We start from the raw sequence: 18,749 nt of genomic DNA on the forward strand, positions 1-18,749 counted from the left end.
TGTAATTAAATCAATAATTCTAAAGTTTGTATTTGCAAGATTTCCAAATTCTACTGTATTTAAAGTAAGGAAATACTTTGAAAAATGGGAATCAAGTGAGAACTTACATGATTAATTTGTTTGTTTACTGCATTTATTGTAAAATTGGACAATGATGCTTTATTGTAATCTGTAAGAGGATTTTAAAAGATATTTTTGAAGGATAAAGTTTCAGATACATATCTGGAATCATAAAAAAAACCCTAGCCCTTTGAAAGCACTGAACATGTGTCTGCAATTTTAGACTCCTTAAAGATCTTTAAAAATGTGGGATGAAATGAAACATTTTCACAAAATTGAGGGTTAATTTGGCAAATTAATTCTGTTGCCACTGTATTTAGATCTGGTTAATGAGATGCATTAGCTGATACTTTTGAAGCATAATAGGGATCAAACTTCCGGGATATAAACCTATCAAGCTCTTCTATAGGTTTTAGATATGTAACAAAAACCAGACAGCTAAATTATCGGTGAATTACATGGAAATAAGGCCTTTTTACTCCTTCTGTTGACACAGAATTGTTGACTTCACTTCTGCACTAAAAATTCACCTCATCTACAATGACCTTAAAATGGACAGAGGGCATAGATACAAATGTAGCTTGTGTTGAACAAATCTTCTATTTCTTGCATGTTATCTATCTGAAACAGCTTCATAAGATGGATTTGAACTAATCCAAGACTGTAAAAGCCAAAGATTTATGGGGATATTTGAGATCTTAAGGAGTTATGCAAGAATTTCACCAAGACAGAGATTACACAAGCTGAACAGAAAGGACTCTGAAATCAAACAGTTTGGCCTTTCTGCTTGTCTACATATGTGTGTGTGTTGATTTACATTATCAATGAATAAGCATAATCTTCTAAACTGTTTTCGCCTAGTTCTGTGGTATTTAATAGGCAGAAATTTTACCTAATTTAACTTTTACTGAAAAACAATGTGATCCTCTCTGACAGCATTTGAATACAGCTTAACCTGATAAATACGCTCACGATGAATTTGATTCACCTCAGGGAGAGCAAAGAAATAGCAATATATTTCATGTAAATGCCATGCTGACTGATTTGATTTATTCTAGTTTTTAATTGCATACAAAAATTAATGGTGCTTTTGATATTTAAGTTTTGCCAAATTATTTCAAAGTTATGTAGAAAACAGTTTTGACAGATAAGATACAACATGAATCCAGAACTGTAAACAAAAGGTTTATAACATCATATTCTAGGGAGGCAGATGCTACAAAGATCTGGGTTAGAGGTCACAGTATTTCACATATTAATTAATGATCTGGAAGTAAAAATAAACAACATTAAAATAATGGATGATACTAATTCAGAGGGAATCATAAACACCTAAACAAGATGGAAAGAAAGAAGGAATATAGATGGAAGACAAAATAAACTGCATTCAGTTTGGAAAAAAGCTTGTTTATCCAAAATCCTGCATCAAAGCAGATATGTGTGGTATCTGTATGCCCAATATCTGTTTTAGTTTGTAAAGTGTTGGTAAATCAACATGAAGTGGGTATACAGAAATGAAGACAATACGAAGTGAGACATTAGTGCAGGACGGAGAGAAACCCCAGAAAACAGAGAAACAGAGGAAAATGAATCCGTTTCAGCCTCTAAGAATTAAAACTTGTCTCTTCTGTCCATATGGGACTCTGTCTCAGCTCTGTAGAAGAAGGAAGAGCTGGGAAGTTGGGAGTGCAGAAGAAACAATAACAAAACAACCAACCACCTGAAGCAATTCACTTCATTTCTATTACCTGATTTAGACACCTGTATTAGAAAGGGAAACATCATCCTTTGGAGGCACCTGTCTTTCTCCATTGACTAACCTAGATTAGATGTGTAATGATGAAATGGATGATGTTAGGTGAGATGAATCCCATCTCTTGTATGCAAGAAACATCCTTCTGAGCATGAAATGCATAGAGCTTTTCTCAAATCGTTTCCTTGCAGTAATTACTAGTGGCCTCCTCTGACCTCCTTCTGTGGTAGCTGTGTTTCAGAACAACCAGTTTCTCTCAAAATGTCCGTGTCAGAACTGGAGGAATCCTTAATATTTCCATGATGTTCTAGGAAGACCTATTTCTTGGGATGCTGAGGAGGCACTGCTTACAACCAGAGTCATAGCAGGTGGATTTGTGACCAGTGTAAAGAGAAGGAATTAAAGTTGGGTGGATTTTATAGAACAGTTCCAGAAGAAATTTCAGTAATAAACTGCATGTGAGTTTCCCAGCAGAGCAGTCTGTATCTAGAATTAACTTTTGTGATTTTGTACAGTATATTTTTGCTTTGCTGAAATTGTTGGGATGCAGTATTTGTGCCTTTTTTAGTACCTGCTCTGCTTGTGGAAACCTTCTTGTAATATAATTTTACTTCCCTAATTCTTAAGTTGCCTGGCAATTATTCTGCTTAGCTTATTAGAAACTATAAAATAAAAATGAGGGACAGCTGGATGTCTCTTCAGTAAAATTTAGGCCAGGGCTAATTTTATGTGCAATTGCACTTGAGAGATCAAGTGCAATACATAGGCTACTAAACTAAGGTTTTCTATGTTTAGTATTGCACCACACTAGGCAGAAAAATAAAAAAGGTAAAAAATGGGAATGAATAAATGTGCCTGTGGGATTTCCTTGTACAAAATTTAAACTAAAAGGGGAAAAAAACAGAGAGAGGCAGAAAGAGGCAAAAAACACGCCTAAAGAGATTAGAAGCTGTAGACATGCTTATAGTTTCTTGATACATTTTAGTATCTCAATGTATTTTTGGACTAATACATGGTACGTGTAGGACAAAGGGCAATATGTTCAAATTTTAAGAATGTAAGATCAACTTTCCCTCTTATACTGTGAATCTCTAGATAAGGAAAACCACAAATACTTTGAATACTGTGGAACATTCAGGAGGGTGAGACATTGCACACTGCCTCAGAGACATCAGGTCATCTAAACACAAGCAGATTTCATACAGAGCCGTTGGCTGCCTCTGTGCCGCACTCCCCTCCCACCCCTCCGGGATCTGAAAGGCTTTATTAACATGGTTGGAGCAATGGATGAAAGGATTTAGATTGACCCTGCACTAAAAGAGAATCTCCTGAAGCAAAATCCTTTTTTAGTACAGTAATTAGGATTCATTCTGGTGCAGGACACAAGCAATGCAGCTCTCCCGAAGCCTGAGCAGCTGTGGAAACCAGCTTGGGTTGCTTTGCAACACAGGTGAGAGCTGATGGAGCTTCCTGAACTTGAGCTAAGGCTATGTCAAGCCAGTTGTGTGTGTTTGCAGCATGATGCTGGGGCATCTGATCTGGCTTTTCATAGAAATTGCATTCTCAAAGCTGATTAGTTTCTGGTTATAGTTTCCAGAGCTAAAAGCAGACATACTGTTTTCAGCGAGAGGCTGGCACTGGGAGCTGTAACTGGGTTCTCAGCTCTGACTTTGAGCTCATGAACACCATTGAACATAAGTTGGCCCTGAACTCTTCACATCTCGGACTTCGTTAATTTGTTATCCATGCCCACTATGCATGGATAGATAGAAGTTTGACAGTTGGGAAATTTTGGAAAAATATTTTTAATAACTTGCTGACAGTGAAAGGCTTGAAATAAGGTATTTTTATTGTTTTATAAGTGACAGTCAACACTGTGTTGGTCTGTGTTGATTCAAGGTAATTTTAATGTACTATCACAGTGAGTGGATAAATGAACCATGAACTGTATGTATTTCTTATAAAAAGAAATGTACTTTATACATTTTTCTAATGAATGGGATGGTAGTAGGCTATGTAATGTGAAAGCTTTCAGATACGTATCTGGAATCATAAAAAAAAAAACCAACAAAAAACTAGCCCTTTGAAAGCACTGAACATGTGTCTGCAATTTTAGACTCCTTAAAGATCTTTAAAAATGTGGGATGAAATGAAACATTTTCACAAAATTGAGGGTTAATTTGGCAAATGAATTATGTTGCCACCGTATTTAGATCTGGTTAATGAGATGCATTAGCTCATATTTTTGAAGCATAATAGGGATCAAACTTCCGGGATATAAACCTATCAAGCTCACAACAGAAACCTTTGGTATTTCTCCCCACAACTCCAGCTTTTGAACACAAAGTTATTTCAGCTGGAGCTGAGCTTTAATTTCAGAGGAAAATAAATTACTTCAGCTTGTGTTTTTGCAAGGTGCTAAAGGCACACCTGGAAGACTAAAAAAATAGGCAAATTTAAAAAAAACCTTCAGAAATATAAACAAAATTCCTTGTCATTTTGAAGATATTTTTGTCATTTTAGGTTCTGAAACACTTCTGGATGTTTGGAGTGCCAATTTTTTTTTAAGGCTTCTCTTATATAAACACATAAATGGGTAATGTTATCAATAGTTGCTGCAGCTAATAAAATTATTATTGGGCTTTCAGGAAGCCACAGAGGACACAAGGAGAGATATGAGACTTAGTTCTTGAGGTCCTGATCATATGTTACAGCTGTATCATTCAGTTGAAATCAGCATAAGTGTAAAATTGGATCAGCACTGTAGCTAATCGTAGCCTAGGCCTGTACCTTAGTTAAAAGACATTCTTCCTTATTCAGTGTTAGAAAGAACAAAAGATACTTATTAGAGTATTAACTAGTAAATTGTGGGAGTTGGTTTTATTTTCTAACCTGTATAGTTAAAGTGACAGAGGAGGCTAAGGGATACAGAGCCATTTGTTTCAATAACTGAATTTACTTTTAATAATTTCTCTGTCCTTTGCTTTAAGAGACACACTTTTAAGGCTGACATGTTTAGATACCTCATTCTGCTCTGGTCTGCTTGGGAAGTAGACAAGACAGAATTCATAGAAACAAATTCACCTGCTAGTGAAGATAAGATACTACTGCTACTAATGAAAAGGAGATGATGCGGTCACCTGGCCTCTGTGAGCAATCAAAACTTGCCTCCTTCCCTACTTTGTTTAGGGTGCTGCCAGGAATACCCTGTTTGGCATGCCCCTCCAGGGCCTTTTCTCATTCTTGTGTTTCTTTTTTTTCTTTTAGTCCTTTCTCCATCAGGAAGGATTTGTGCCCACTAGCTTGGGCCTGAAGGAAGAACACTTACCATCTTTTACCTTTCTTTGATTCTTCTTACCATTCTCACTCTTCACCTTCCATACCAAACTGTCTCACTTCTTATTCAGCTAATGAAGCGACCTGCTAGAAACATTTTTTTCATTATGATAGTCAGATTCCTACAAGAGCAGTGTTTAACACTACTGTAGGAAGATAGAACAGTCTTTTTTGGTATGAATGCTCTAGCTTTGTCTTCACTAATGAGGTGCAGTTGAATGTTTTCTTTTTTGTTATTTTACATCACCATAAAGAAAAGGAGAAGGGAAATGCCATTTAGATTTACAGCATTTGGAGGATAAAATAGGACTAATAAGATGTATTCATATGCACTGCACTGTTAATCTTCAAGTGTATGTGTGTAATAGTGTTTTTACCAACCTGTCATATAACTCTCAGTTGCTGTAAAATCAGTACAGTGTTTCCCAATACATTCCATTTTGGAGAACTGTAAGGAGGGAGTAGCCATTGGTATTATGCTAGTAACTCCAAGAGTAATGTAGTGCTCTTCTCATTTGAAAGCAATTCTGTCTGTATTGTCAAACTGATCAATTTTAGAGCTGCTTTTAAAAAGCTGTTTATCAGCACAACTGTGAGAGGTTTATACCACATTAGCCAGCAGTATGTACACTTGCAAAGTACAGATGCTGAAATAATTTTTCGGGATTTTTCCTTCCAGCACAGAAGGTCCCAGATTCATGTCACATAACTCCAGTCTCTTAAATGAGGTATCTGGAAGAGGAATATAGTAGCTATATTTGGTAGGGAGTGAAAAGCATGTGAGAGGCTTAAATTTCATAAAGTACAGAGCAGCAGCCCTCTAAAAATTAAATCTCTTAAGAAGGTTAAGATACTGAGGAATCAGTTTCAGCACTCAAGCTTGAAGATTAAATTTAAGGGCATGCATTTTCAAGTAAAAATTCTTCATTGTGGTTCGAGCCACTATTGAACAGAAGTGTAGGAATAATAGATAGAGCAGGGAGGCCAGTTTCTTCCATTCTTTTAGATAACTCACATGTTGGTGATGGTCTAATGCTCAGTGGAATTTGGGAAATCTCTGTGATGAAGTCAGACTTTAGAGGAACCCAAATTCCACTGTCAGCCTGAACACAACGTAATATGAGACAGGCAGTGCTGATTTACTAGATAAATTAATCATTAAGAGTGGAAGTCTTTGAGTCACAAAGGATGGATGTTCATCTCTGTTTTGCTGGTGGAATGAAACACAGAAATGTGATCATCAACATCTGATCTAGTTAATTGAAGAGTTGCCCAAACTAATTACTGGTCATTCTAAACCCATGGGCAAAATTAATCTTATCCTTGCAGCTTTTATATCTGTCTCCTGGACAGTTAAGAAAGGTTCATAGAACGATTTTAGTTAGTGGGGAGAAGGAGTCTGCTCAGTATCCTGCAACTATTTCTGTTTCAAAGGAAAAATGGTTAAAAATAACAGAGAAGGATTAATGGCATGTAATCTCAGGTCCCAAAATATACATATCTAAATGTAGACAGTGACTTCTTGTCTGCTTGTCTTCTGGAATATGATGCTGTTACTTCTCTTTTGTCACATATTTATCCAGAAATATATCCAGACCATGTTTTGCATTTGTGACTTTTTAAGATTTCTGTACATAATTCATTACTGCCAAGGAGGAAGTTGACTACACGCAAGATGTATTTGTGTGTTTGCTTTCATTTATGGATGACTGACATTCAATATGTTATTCATACATAGATAGCACAAAAAATGGTTAGACATAGCTAAGCAAATTCAATAATTCTGGAGACATCCTCAGGGCCTATACAACACAGACTGCAGACTTGTGACACTGTGGTCAATGCCTATTGGTCCCTCAGCTGGGCCTTTCCCTGAGGAAATATTGAAGGTTACAGGGCCAAAATTCCAGTATAATTAAAGAATTAGTTGTGACTATGCTTCTGTATTTATTTATGTATTTAAGACTATTATTTTCTCAAACATTGTCTAGGAATCTTTTGATTATCCTCTATAGGCTCAGGCCAGACTGAAAGTATCTGTCGTAACTTGTATACAAATTCCAAACCTACTTTTGTAGAACAGTAAGTTCTCTCTAAAAAAAACCCCAGCCAACCAAACAAGTGGAAAACCTCCACACATATGTTAATACATAATGTCTTGTTCCCCTTGAGTTAGATACCTGTGCCCAGTAGAAACTGGATTAGGCCCCATGTGTCCTAATGGGGGCCTGAAAAGACAAGCATGTGTCTTTTCAAGGCAGTTACTCTGTTTTGCAATTATATATAACTGTCTTGTAAGCGTAACATGCACATTTACCAGTTTTGACACAGAATTCTTCATTTCAGTCTACTGTGAGCTTCTAATAGCTTTTTTTTTTTTTCAAAACAATAGTAGCATGCTTGTACAACAGCTTCCGTGAGAGGTCTTTGGTGTATGTCATGGGTAACAGACAAGCCTGCTTGGGGTAATAACTTGTCTTATAGTCATGAGAATTATTATTCTGCATTTTGTAGAAGAAACTAAATCATCAACAGGTTTTAATCAATTGTTTGAAAAATTTGCTTATTGTCATCAGAGGCTCGCTCGAGTCTGCTAAAACCTGATGTCTGAGATTTATAGCTGTTACTGAAGTGAGGGAAAAACCTCCATTGCCTGAAAACTTCTTGGAAACAGGCCAAAAGGTGCTTGCAGTCAAGTAATACCTATATTGAAATGCTGACTAAGCTAACTTGCCAGGCATACAGCTTCCAGGAGTGCATCATCGGTGGTATTTTAGTTTGAGTCAGGAGTGCAAAATGTAATCCTCCTTACAAACTTTCCTTTCATTTACATTACAGAGTGAGTTTCGTCCACATGAACTGCATGTCAGGACTTCAGGTTTCACTCTACAGATCTGCTACTACTGGTCCCCAGCGCTTGCTAATGCTAAAGGCAATGTGGCAGGTGGTCTTCCTGCACTGAAGGCTAGGTGAACTGGACTACAAATACTGAGTCAGTTAGCTAGAGAAGGGGTCCTGTTTCATTCCTTGTATCAGAGATCAAACTAGGGGCATGAAGTGACAGCTTGCCAAGAATAAAAGAGGAGATTTCTGACAAAAAGGGAAAAAAAAAAGTTGTTTCTCACAGTGTTGTCTTCCTTCCCTATAAGGTTTTGCAGTTTATAATTGTCCCTTCTGTTCCTAGTGAAAAAAAAAAAAAACACCACAAAGAAACAACAACAAAAAAGATTAAACTGTAGCAGTAATTCTCTTTTAGCATTTAACACATTGATAAATATAGTAACCAAATTCATGACTACCATTTACCAGATACTTTAATTTCCTATTATTTTTCTTGTTCTATAGGTGATATATGCCCTGAACACTAAGAATGATGAACATGAGGCTAGTATACAGGCTCTGAGAGAGGCTCATGAAGAAGAAATTCAGCACATTCTTGCTGAGACAAGGGAAACAATTCTCCAGTGTAAAAGCAAAGTTGAAGAAGAACAGTTGCTGAGAAAACGTATTGAGGCCCTTGAAATTGCAGTACAACAACACAAGAGACTGAAGGAGGAAGCCTTGGCAGAGTTAACATTGTGCAAGAAGCAGGTGCAAGAGAGGGAGCCGAGAACAGAAGCAAAACAAGCACAGAGGGCCCTTTCTACAGACATGGTAGATACCAATGCAGCCTTTGAAAACAAGCTTCTACATTTAAATCAGGAGTCTGATGGTCTGCTAAATGAATGCAAAGCATCTAGGAGAGCAAATTTAGATAAAAAAGTAATTTTAGATGAAAAATGCAGTATGGAAAGACAAGTTCTAATAAATGAGATGGAAAACCTGAAGAGTGAGTACCAGAGAGCAGCTGAAGAATGTACTCAGAAAACAAGCAAACTGGAAGCCTCTTATGAGAGAGAAAAAGATTATTTTAAAAATGCTATGCAGCAATCTGTGATAGAAACAAAGAAGAATTGTCAGCAAACAGAAATGGAGCAAAGTAAGAGCTCAGAGGCTGAGGAAGGGTTTTTGCTGCAGCAGGTAAAGAAGCTGGAGGCAGACCTAGAGGAGAAAAGCCAGAAGATAAATGAGAGGAAGAAACATTCCCAGAAGCTGAAGGAGAGAATACAGGTAGCGTATGAGCCTGTGATCCCTATCTCTGCCTATAAAAGTGCAAATTACCAATTCTTCAAAATTCAGGGGAGGAGGGGTCTTTTAAATATCAGAGTCAAATGCTTTGTAAGCACTAAAGCAGTTTTAGAGGCTTAGAAGAGAAAAAGGAGGGGTATAGTGCTGAGAGTTTTAAAGAGTTAAGATGATTAGTAACTCATTAGGAGAACTCTTTGAACACTAGACTTTGTATTCCCTGAGCAAGGAGTGAGGTAAAATTTGTCTGTTGACTGAACAGAGCTTCACCTTTCCTGTCCAGAAATGTGAAGAGAACAGCAAGCGGGCACTAATGCTAGCGATGAGTATTTACAGAGTACATTCTCCTTTTCTCTTGTGATTGTTAGCGGCTCAGTGCATGGATATGAACAGGGTTAGATAAGAGACCTGAGCTGGCAGGTTAGGAATCAAGTGCTTTGTATTGTATGACTCTTGCAACAGTGGCACTGATGAACTGCGCTGATGCCGAAGCACCCAACCACACTCTGTGCTCAACAGTTCCGCTGCCTTCTAATACTGTTGGTCCTTCCCATCATGTAAACTCACCTACCAGACCTGTCCCCTGACTTATGACAGCAGTCTTGCATATTAGGTAAGAAAACACCTTGAAGGTCTAGACTTGGTGTATTTCAGAATAACAATAATTGTTTCCTGATGGGAAGAAGAGTTACCTCCTTTAGAGTCAGAGAACCCTAGAATCCTGTAGAGAGCAGGGCCACCCCAGTCAGCTGTATTCCTCCAAGACAACTCTGACCCTTTTCACCATCTGGCCTCACATCTGGCCTGTCAGTATCATTTTGCTGATGGTGCAGAGCTCTGGGCCTCTTCTTTGAGGGAGTGGAGCCTCCAGTGCAGTCTCTGCGTTTTTGTTTCACGAGATCAGAGGGTGAATTGCATACGCCTTCCCCAGCATTATTGAGACTCCATTCTCTCAGTGTGTAGATCTGTAGCAGAACTACCTCTATCTTCTGTAGAAAAGTGGAGAGGATATAATGAATGGCAGAGATGCAGATAAGCCATTTTTTTTAAATTGGGTCAGGGAAATCCGTAATACCTGTTTCAATAGGAAAAGTGTCCTGGCTCTGTAGAAGTTTGAAGCAATAGAGGGGAAGAGGGAAAGCAAGATCCTGATTTCTTGTGAGTACTTGAAGTAACGTTCAGGAGAAAAGAAGAATAGAGATGTGAAAATTTATGCATGTGGTTTACTGTTCTGATTTATTGTATAAGAAATGCATTCTTTTAGGAATAAATATTGTAAAACATGATAGGAACTGCAAATAAGAAGGTGATGTCATTAACAATTTAATTTCTAAATTCTGTATCAGCTGCATAACATGTAAATATTTTCTGAGGGTGGTATGCTCAACTTGTACATTTCAGATCCTCTAAGTCTATGGAATGAGGCTGATTTACATACCACTGGAGCATATTGCCTTGAATCTTTAAAGAGATAGCCTCAGACTAGGATAAATCTGGAAGAAGGAAAACAGTTAGATACCATGTTATTTTGTTTCTTTCGGGTTTAAATAAAAAAGTAAAAGTTTCTCCTTTCTAAATTGGCTATTTCTGATGCCACCATTAAATACTACATTTTTTTCAGAATCTTGTGGACAATGGCAGACTGGGAAACAGAAACATTTCTTTTATCAGTAATACCTCTGATCATTAGTAAATACTAGCAAGAAAAGCTATTATAAGGCTTGAAAGATAAAAGGACTGATGTTTAAGCAAGATGAATTTTCTGTTTTCTCCTTAGTATATGCCAAGAGGTTTGAGACCTTTAGATGAAAGGCATCACATTAGTGCACGTTTATTATTATTACTGTGGAAGAGGGAATACAAAGGATGACAAGTCATTAAGTCTGATCTGTTCAGTCTAGTTTTGGAAGAATTTTGGCATATGCCAGGGGTAAAAGGAACAAGCTTAACTTTAAGTTTTCAACTACAGAGAGTGTTAAATACAAGTTAGTTTTAACCCATGAGGTTTTACTCAACATTCATAGAGGAACAAATGGCAATTTTGTCTGAGTGAATATTGCAGTATTATGTTAGACATCTGGAAACTGAGACTAGACCCTCGAGAAATAGAACACTAAATATGGTTCAAGTTTTTGCCTTAATTACGGGGACAATTCCCAGCGAAGTCTGTAGAGCCAATTTTTCTGGTTTTAGGCATCTGTATTATGGATTATGTTACAAACTATTGTACTTCAGCAACTGGAAAAAACCCCAAACTAATATTCATTAACTTTTAGCACAAGTTGTCATAAAATTAATGGAAGTATATCCTGTTCCAAGTTCAGGATAATCTCGGACATCTTTTAGATGGTAACCCTTGATGAGTGTTCACTTCACAATGATGCCTACATCTGAAGGAATGGCTCCACATTACAAATATTCTGGCAGCAGAGACACTTTAAGGGTATGGAACAGCAAAAAATGCATTTAAACCAGCTCTGTAGGTGAAAGATTTATATCATGGAACTGTGCCAAGAGAGAAAATGACCACTTATTTCAGATGACAAAAACAGAACATATGTAATAAAAGTAGAAGTAATGCCATGCATGTTTTAGGATTTGGAAGTGTAGCTTAAGGGAACACAACAAGAAATTCTGGGATCAAAAGGCAGAGTGAAAAAAGTGGAGGAAGATCTAAGCATAGTCAAAGAGAGAAAAACACTTCACAAGAAGGAAATCCTGCAAAAAGCAGGTAAGATGCTTATTAATGTCATTCTGAAGTATTTCCGTTGTTAATAGTCACTCACATTGGAAATTCCACAAGGTATTTATGCTATTTGAAATGTAAATTTTGATACCACAGAAGATATAGAAACTATATTGAATTCCCAAAGCAAAGCTATTAATAAAGTAGATGAACTGAAACATCAAATAACATAGCTGCAGCAAATGACTTCTACCAAACAGAGCCAGGACAAGAGCAGCTCTGAAGATGTGCAAGAGCTTAAACAGGTGGTTTGCTCTCAAATATTCAAAGGCATGGCATGCCAAAAGTACTGAAATTGATGTCATTCTTCTTTTAAGATGAATGGCTTTTGGGTTATTCTACAGCAGTCAATCCTGTAAGATTCCCAGATCTCTGACCTCATCCAGTGGAACACTGACTCATGTTCATAGCCTGAAGTATATGAGTTGCTGCAGTGACAGCAAAGAAACTACTGACATCCTTGAGCTAGAGCAGGGCAGAGTGTTCAACTTCTTCTGTAACCAAAACCTTAAAGACAACAAAGTCCAAGGTAGACTTTCTCTGTTGAGGTCACGTTGGAATACTGATTTATTTTTTTTTAAATATAGAAAACAGTTCTTCTGAAAAGCTATGCAGAAATAATACCAGGAATAAACTCAGTACAATGAGGAATGTATGTATCCTGAGAGTTCCCTCTGTACAATGTCTCCCCTTAAACAATTGTCCAGCCCCCAATCTTTTCTATATTTTTTAGTTCTCCTAGAATATTGTTATGCTAGCATTCTGGAAAATTAGACCTGGCATCAGAGACATAACAAAACCCAAAATGTCCTTTGTGCTTTTTCACAGAACTAAGGTTGTCCTTGAGGAAGCCTGTATGGTTGGAAATGAGTCACACACCCAAACTCGAACCATAACAGCAAAAAAACCCTCATCCCTAGACTGCAGAAGAAGCATACAACCCTGAATCACTGTAGTGCTACATTGCTAACTAACATAAAGCCATCATTTTTCAATGGAGTATATCCACCTAAATAGCGTATTCCCTACAAAATACACTACTGCAACCCCAGAATTCTACCCTGGTTTTGTCATATTATATAGCTAGTGTGTTTTATAGACTATGGAAACTGTAGCTATTTAGAAAGAGGGTAGGAATAAAAGACACAGAGAACTTGCTTTGTAAAGGCAAGCATCAGTCCCATAAGGAAAAGATTTGTCTGAAGGAATAGCAGTTAAAAGGGCTGGAAGATCTCATAATGAAGCATACAAGGGAAATCAAGACAGTTTAAAACTTCATGGAAGCTGAAAGAAGAAAATGCAGAAGGTAGGAATGTTCTTCTATTTATAGATGCTCTAATTCATCTGGTTTTAATCTTATTGGTCACAGTGACATCATTTGAATTATCCTCACTGGAGGCACTTTGAATTAACATAAAATGCAAGGATTTTCTCGCTGTGGTCTTACTGGGGGGGGAAAAAAAAAAAAAAAAGGAAAAAAACAGTCAAGCTGATGTATTTCTGTGAAGAGCTCCACAGGCAGGAAGGTGAATTTATCCTTGATGTGATAAACTGCCTTCTTAGCAACGCTTACCCTTGCGTGCTTTGTGCGTGACAGGTGGAGTGATTAATATAAGGTCCCCCCTGAAGAAAAACGGTGTATTCCAATTTCTGACTTAAGTTTCCATGGATTGCTGCTGTGAAATACTCAAATACCTTGATTTAATCAGAATTTTGCATTATTTAGGCAGAGGATCTAATTTGGCAAAGTGTTGGTAAATGGATTCAGAGTGCAGGTGTTACCAATGAAATGACAACTAGTTACAAGCAAATACATGCATATATATGTCCTCATTTAATTTTAGTCAGAAAGAATGCTCATCTTCTTGTGGATCCAGACAGGTTACCTGAGCAATACCTTTTCTCAGTATGTTTTAAGTGGCTGGGCTGTAATTTTTGTTGTCGGTATGCATTAGCAGCAATTGACTTAAGAGATTCTTCAAAGAATTTCACTTTCATGATGTTGTGGTTTAACCTGGCAAGCAGCTAAACACCACACAGCTGTTCGCTCACTCCCCCCCTGCAGTAGGATGGGAGAGAGAATCAGAAAAAAAAAGTAAAACTCATGGGTTGAGATAAAGACAGTTTCATAGTACAGAAAAGGAAGGGATAATAATAATAATATACAAAAGAAGTGATGCACAATGCAATTGCCCACCACCTGCCGACTGATACCCAGCCAGTTTCTGAGCAGCAATTGCTGCCCCCCGACCAACTCCCCCCGGTTTATATACTGAGCATGACATCATATGGTATGGAATAGCCCTTTGGCCAGTTTGGGTCAGCTGTCCTGGCTGTGCCCCCTCCCAGCTTCTTGTGCACCTGGCAGAGCATGGGAAGCTGAAAAGTCCTTGACTGGTGTAAGCACTACTTAGCAACAACTAATTCTTCTCCTACTAAATCCAAAACACAGCACTATGCCAGCTCCTAAGAAGAAAATTAACTCTATCCCAGCTGAAACCAGGACAGTGTCCACCCCTTATTCTATACCATCTACGTCATGCCCAGGTCTTACCCTTTCCAATACTTTCCAATTAATCATCACCACCACTTTCCCTGTCTTGATATATACACACAGATATTATTCCCTTAGTCTGTGGGCCATTCCTCTAAAATGTCTGTTGAGTTCATTCAGTCCATTACTTTGGGATCCATCTGTCATAACAGTCTTTCAGGGCAGGAGAAATGGTGTGCGCTGTTGGATTGCTGCATGCTGAAGCCAGTTCTGGTTCCACCACTGCTGCACTTTGCTTGGTTTCATCAAAGGTCATTAATCTGGGCGATTCTTACTGTAATACTGTTGATATGGCAAATAGCAACCATAAAAGAGATAACATACAGTATTATATAGCAATTAACATCATACAATTCAGTTCATTGGCTATTTTCACCCAAAATCAAATACTCTTGAGGTACACATCGGACTTCCCCATCCTTTTGCATCACCCACCAAGTGCACCCAGGTCCTTGAGCAAAAGCAATCCCATGAATGGGTTTGCCTTTGCCAGAGGGGGAAGTAACCCAGACTGTCTTCCCCAGCATATTTTTTATGTGCACTACAGGGACTTTATCTCCTTCTGCAGTATGTAAAAGTTTTGATTGGGCAGGGCCAGCTCGATTGGCAGATCCCCTGGTGTTGACTAACCAGGTGGCTTTTGCTAAATGGGTATCCCAATGTCTGAATGTCCCACCACCCATTGCTCTCAGGGTAGTCTTTAACAGTTCATTGTACCTCTCGATTTTCCCGGAGGCTGGTGCATGATAGGGGATGTGATATACCCACTCAATGCTGTGCTCTTTGGCCCAGGTGTCTCTGAGGTTGTTTTGGAAATGAGTCCTGTTGTCTGACTCAGTTCTTTCTGGGGTGCCATGTCACCATAAGACTTACTTTTCAAGGCCCAGGATAGTGTTCCATGTGGTGGCACGGGTCACGGGATTTCCGGCCATCCGGTGGTTGCTTCCACCATGGTGAGCATGTAGCACTTGCCTTAGTGGGTTTGTGGGAGTGTGATACAATCAATCTGCCAGGCCTCCCCATATTTATATTTCAACCATTGTCCTCCATACCAGAGAGGCTTTAACCGCTTGGCCTGTTTGATTGCAGCGCATGTTTCACATTCATGGATAACCTGTGCAATAGTGTCCATGGTCAGGTCCACCCCTCGATCATGAGCCCGTCTATATGTTGCACCTCTTCCTTGATGGCCTGAGGTGTCATGGGCCCCCTGAGCTATAAATAATTCACCCTTATGTTGCCAGTCTAGATCCAGCTGAGCCACTTCAATCTTAGCAGCCTGATCCACCTGCTGGTTTTTTCAGCATTCTTCACTGGCCCGACTCTTGGGTATGTGAGCATCTACATGCTGTACTTTTACAACCAGGTTCTCTACCTGGGCAGCAATATCTTGCCACAATGCAGCAGTCCAGATGGATTTGCCCCTGCGCTGCCAGTTGTTCTGCTTCCATTGCTGCAACCACCCCCACAGGGCATTTGCCACCATCCGTGAGTACTGGCCATTTTTCTCGGTCAGCAATGTCTAAAGCCAGCTGGATGGCCTTTACTTCTGCAGATTGGCTCGATTCCCCTTCTCCTTCAGCAGTTTCTGCAACTTGCCATGCAGGGCTCCATACATCAGCTTTCCATCTCTGCTGCTTTCCTACAATATCACTGGATCCATCAGTGAACAGAGCATGTCACTTCTCATTTTCTGGTAGCTTATTACACAGTGGGGCCTCTTCAGCATGAGTCACCTCCTCCTCTGGCAATATTCTGAAATCTTTGCCTTCTGGCCAGCCCATGATTACTTCCAAGATTCCTAGGTGATTGGGGTTTCCTATTCAAGTCCACTGTGTGATCAGCATGACCCACTTGGCTTCCCTACCCTCTAATTCCACGCTACTGGCCCCGTTACCCCAGCACCGGAGCATCCAGGTGACAATGTGCTTGCCTGGATGATGACTGAAGTCTTTTCATGTATCTCGCAGTTCACTCAGGGATAGGGATCAGGTGGTTACCATCTCATTTATGGGTTCTGCCTCTTCCTCCTCTTCTTGTGATGGCCCTGCTTCATCTTCATCCCTTACTAAACGAGCCGTCTTCTTGTGTATTTCTTTTTGTGTATACAGGCAACTGATACTGGCACAGGTTGGTTCTCTAGTTCAGCTGCAGTGCCTGTCACTGGGGTTAGAGTTGCTGCACTGCCTGTCACCAAGGTTTGAGTAACTGCAGTGCCTGTCACAGGGGTTGGAGTGGCCATAGTGCCCATTGCAGGGGCAGATCTCTGGATGATGTTCTTAAATAGTTGTTTAAACCTAAACAAGACCTGAACCACATTCAGGAGACATAGCAATAGGAACATGCTGGTTTGAACATCCCAAGGATATTCAAAATTCTCAAGAGCTGTTGTAAGTAGCCTGAAGGGGAAAGGGGTAGTGAAGGAGCGGGGGAAAGTGTCCCCCTCTGTGTCATAGATTGGTTGTCCAAGGGGAAAAGGTAAAAAGTGTGATTATTAACAGTTTCCAAGAAGTGGCTCCCAAAGCTCCTGAAGTACAGGCATGACGGCAGTGCTGAGTACGATCTCATGACTGATAATTTTGTCATACCATAAGCCAGTGTTACACAGTACAGCAAAGCGATAAATTTAATCCAGCTCCGAGAGGTGACAAATAGCACCACAGGGAGTGCATATGGCAAGTAAGGTGTTAATAGCACAACTCAGAGAACAAGCACAACTCTGAGAGCAAATGAATCAACATTGTGACTGGTGACTATTTAATGTAATGAATGCTTATCACAAAGTTGTTTTAACACGCTCTGGTCAGATCTGTCATTATCTCAAACCCTTCGTGCCCCACGTTGGGTGCCAAAAAGACTGTTGTGGTTTAACCCGGCAGGCAGCTAAACACCACACAGCTGTTCACTCACTGCCCCCCTCCCCAGTGGGATGGGGGAGAGAATCAGAAAAAAAAAAGTGAAAATCATGGGTTGAGATAAAGACAGTTTAATAGGACAGAAAAGGAAGGGATAATAATAATAATAATAAATAATAATACAGGATGGGGGAGGTGTTAAATTGCTATTTTTTCTCTGTTTCCTCCATTTGTGGTGTTTGAAAATATAGTAGAAATTTTTTTTGAGTCAGCAAATCGACAGAAATAGGAAAAGCAAGCACGCTAATAAGCTTGTAATATATGTAACTTCAGGATATTTCTAGAAGTTACACATGCAGTCTTCAATAAACAATTGCTCACGTTTGCTACAAACGATTGCTACAAGCTCTTGTTCACTGGCTTACAAGTGGTATTATCACTGATTTTTCAAAAAATATTTCCAGCAATAAGGTGATAATATAGTCTTCAATTTTTTATTTTATTTTATTTTTACTTCCTCACTGAGATTTTCTTTATGGATGCTATAAGACAGTGCTTCCTTTGGTTCCCTTTTCCACTAATTGCCCATTTATTAGTCATCTGGTTATTTATATGGTCAATGTATATTTACATTTTTTCATATCTTGTGGGTAACTCTTGCATACTAAATTGTTTCTGAACACTAACACCACCCAAGGCAAAACAGTCTGAGTCTTCATGCTGTACAGTTTTCCACCTCGGGGAAGCTTTCAGTAGATTAGGATTATGTGAACTGTATTGTCTAACACTAGTATTAGAAAGAACCAAACCAAACTATTAATACTTCTTTGATTGAATAATAACATGAGTGACATTAAAAGACAATAGCATGTATTATGGTGTAAACAGTAGCATGTATTACTGTGTACACTGCTCTATTATCTAGGTTAATGTACAAGAAATGTTCTGTCTTTTTTATGCTGCACATTTTGTCCCAGCTATTGCATGCTCTTTTCTTTTTTTTTTTTTAAACTTTAGGAGCTCCAGACACAGCTAGAGGAATTTAAAAGAAAATCTGAGTGTGAACTAAAGCAACTAGAGAAAGAAAAAGAAGTCCTAACTGGGAAACTTCAAAACTCTTCACTTGAGGTAAACTGGGCATAAATGTAACCCAGTAATAAAAGGGCTCTTCATTTTTCCTCTCATCTGAGAGATTCTTGATTAGATATTAATCATATTTCCTGTGACTGTCATTCAAGAAAATATGCAAGGACTCTAGACAGAAATAACAGAATACTGCTCCTGAACATCTATGAAGATTTTGACAGGCCTATTTATTTT

At 38.8% G+C, this 18,749-nt stretch overlaps 1 protein-coding gene across 1 annotated transcript in view; it reads left to right on the top strand.

Annotated features, from left to right (window-relative positions):
• The window catches only part of FAM184B (family with sequence similarity 184 member B), a 51,742-nt gene that overhangs the window by 10,918 nt on the left and 22,075 nt on the right, over positions 1-18,749 (top strand). The window contains exons 2-3 of the mRNA XM_075709080.1: positions 8,495-9,259; positions 18,447-18,557. Coding sequence (XP_075565195.1) covers positions 8,495-9,259; positions 18,447-18,557 — 876 coding nt within the window. The remainder of the gene's footprint in view (positions 1-8,494; positions 9,260-18,446; positions 18,558-18,749) is intronic.

The sequence above is a fragment of the Pelecanus crispus genome, chromosome 4, assembly GCF_030463565.1.
Source record: "Pelecanus crispus isolate bPelCri1 chromosome 4, bPelCri1.pri, whole genome shotgun sequence".
Classification (NCBI taxonomy): Eukaryota; Metazoa; Chordata; class Aves; order Pelecaniformes; family Pelecanidae; genus Pelecanus; species Pelecanus crispus.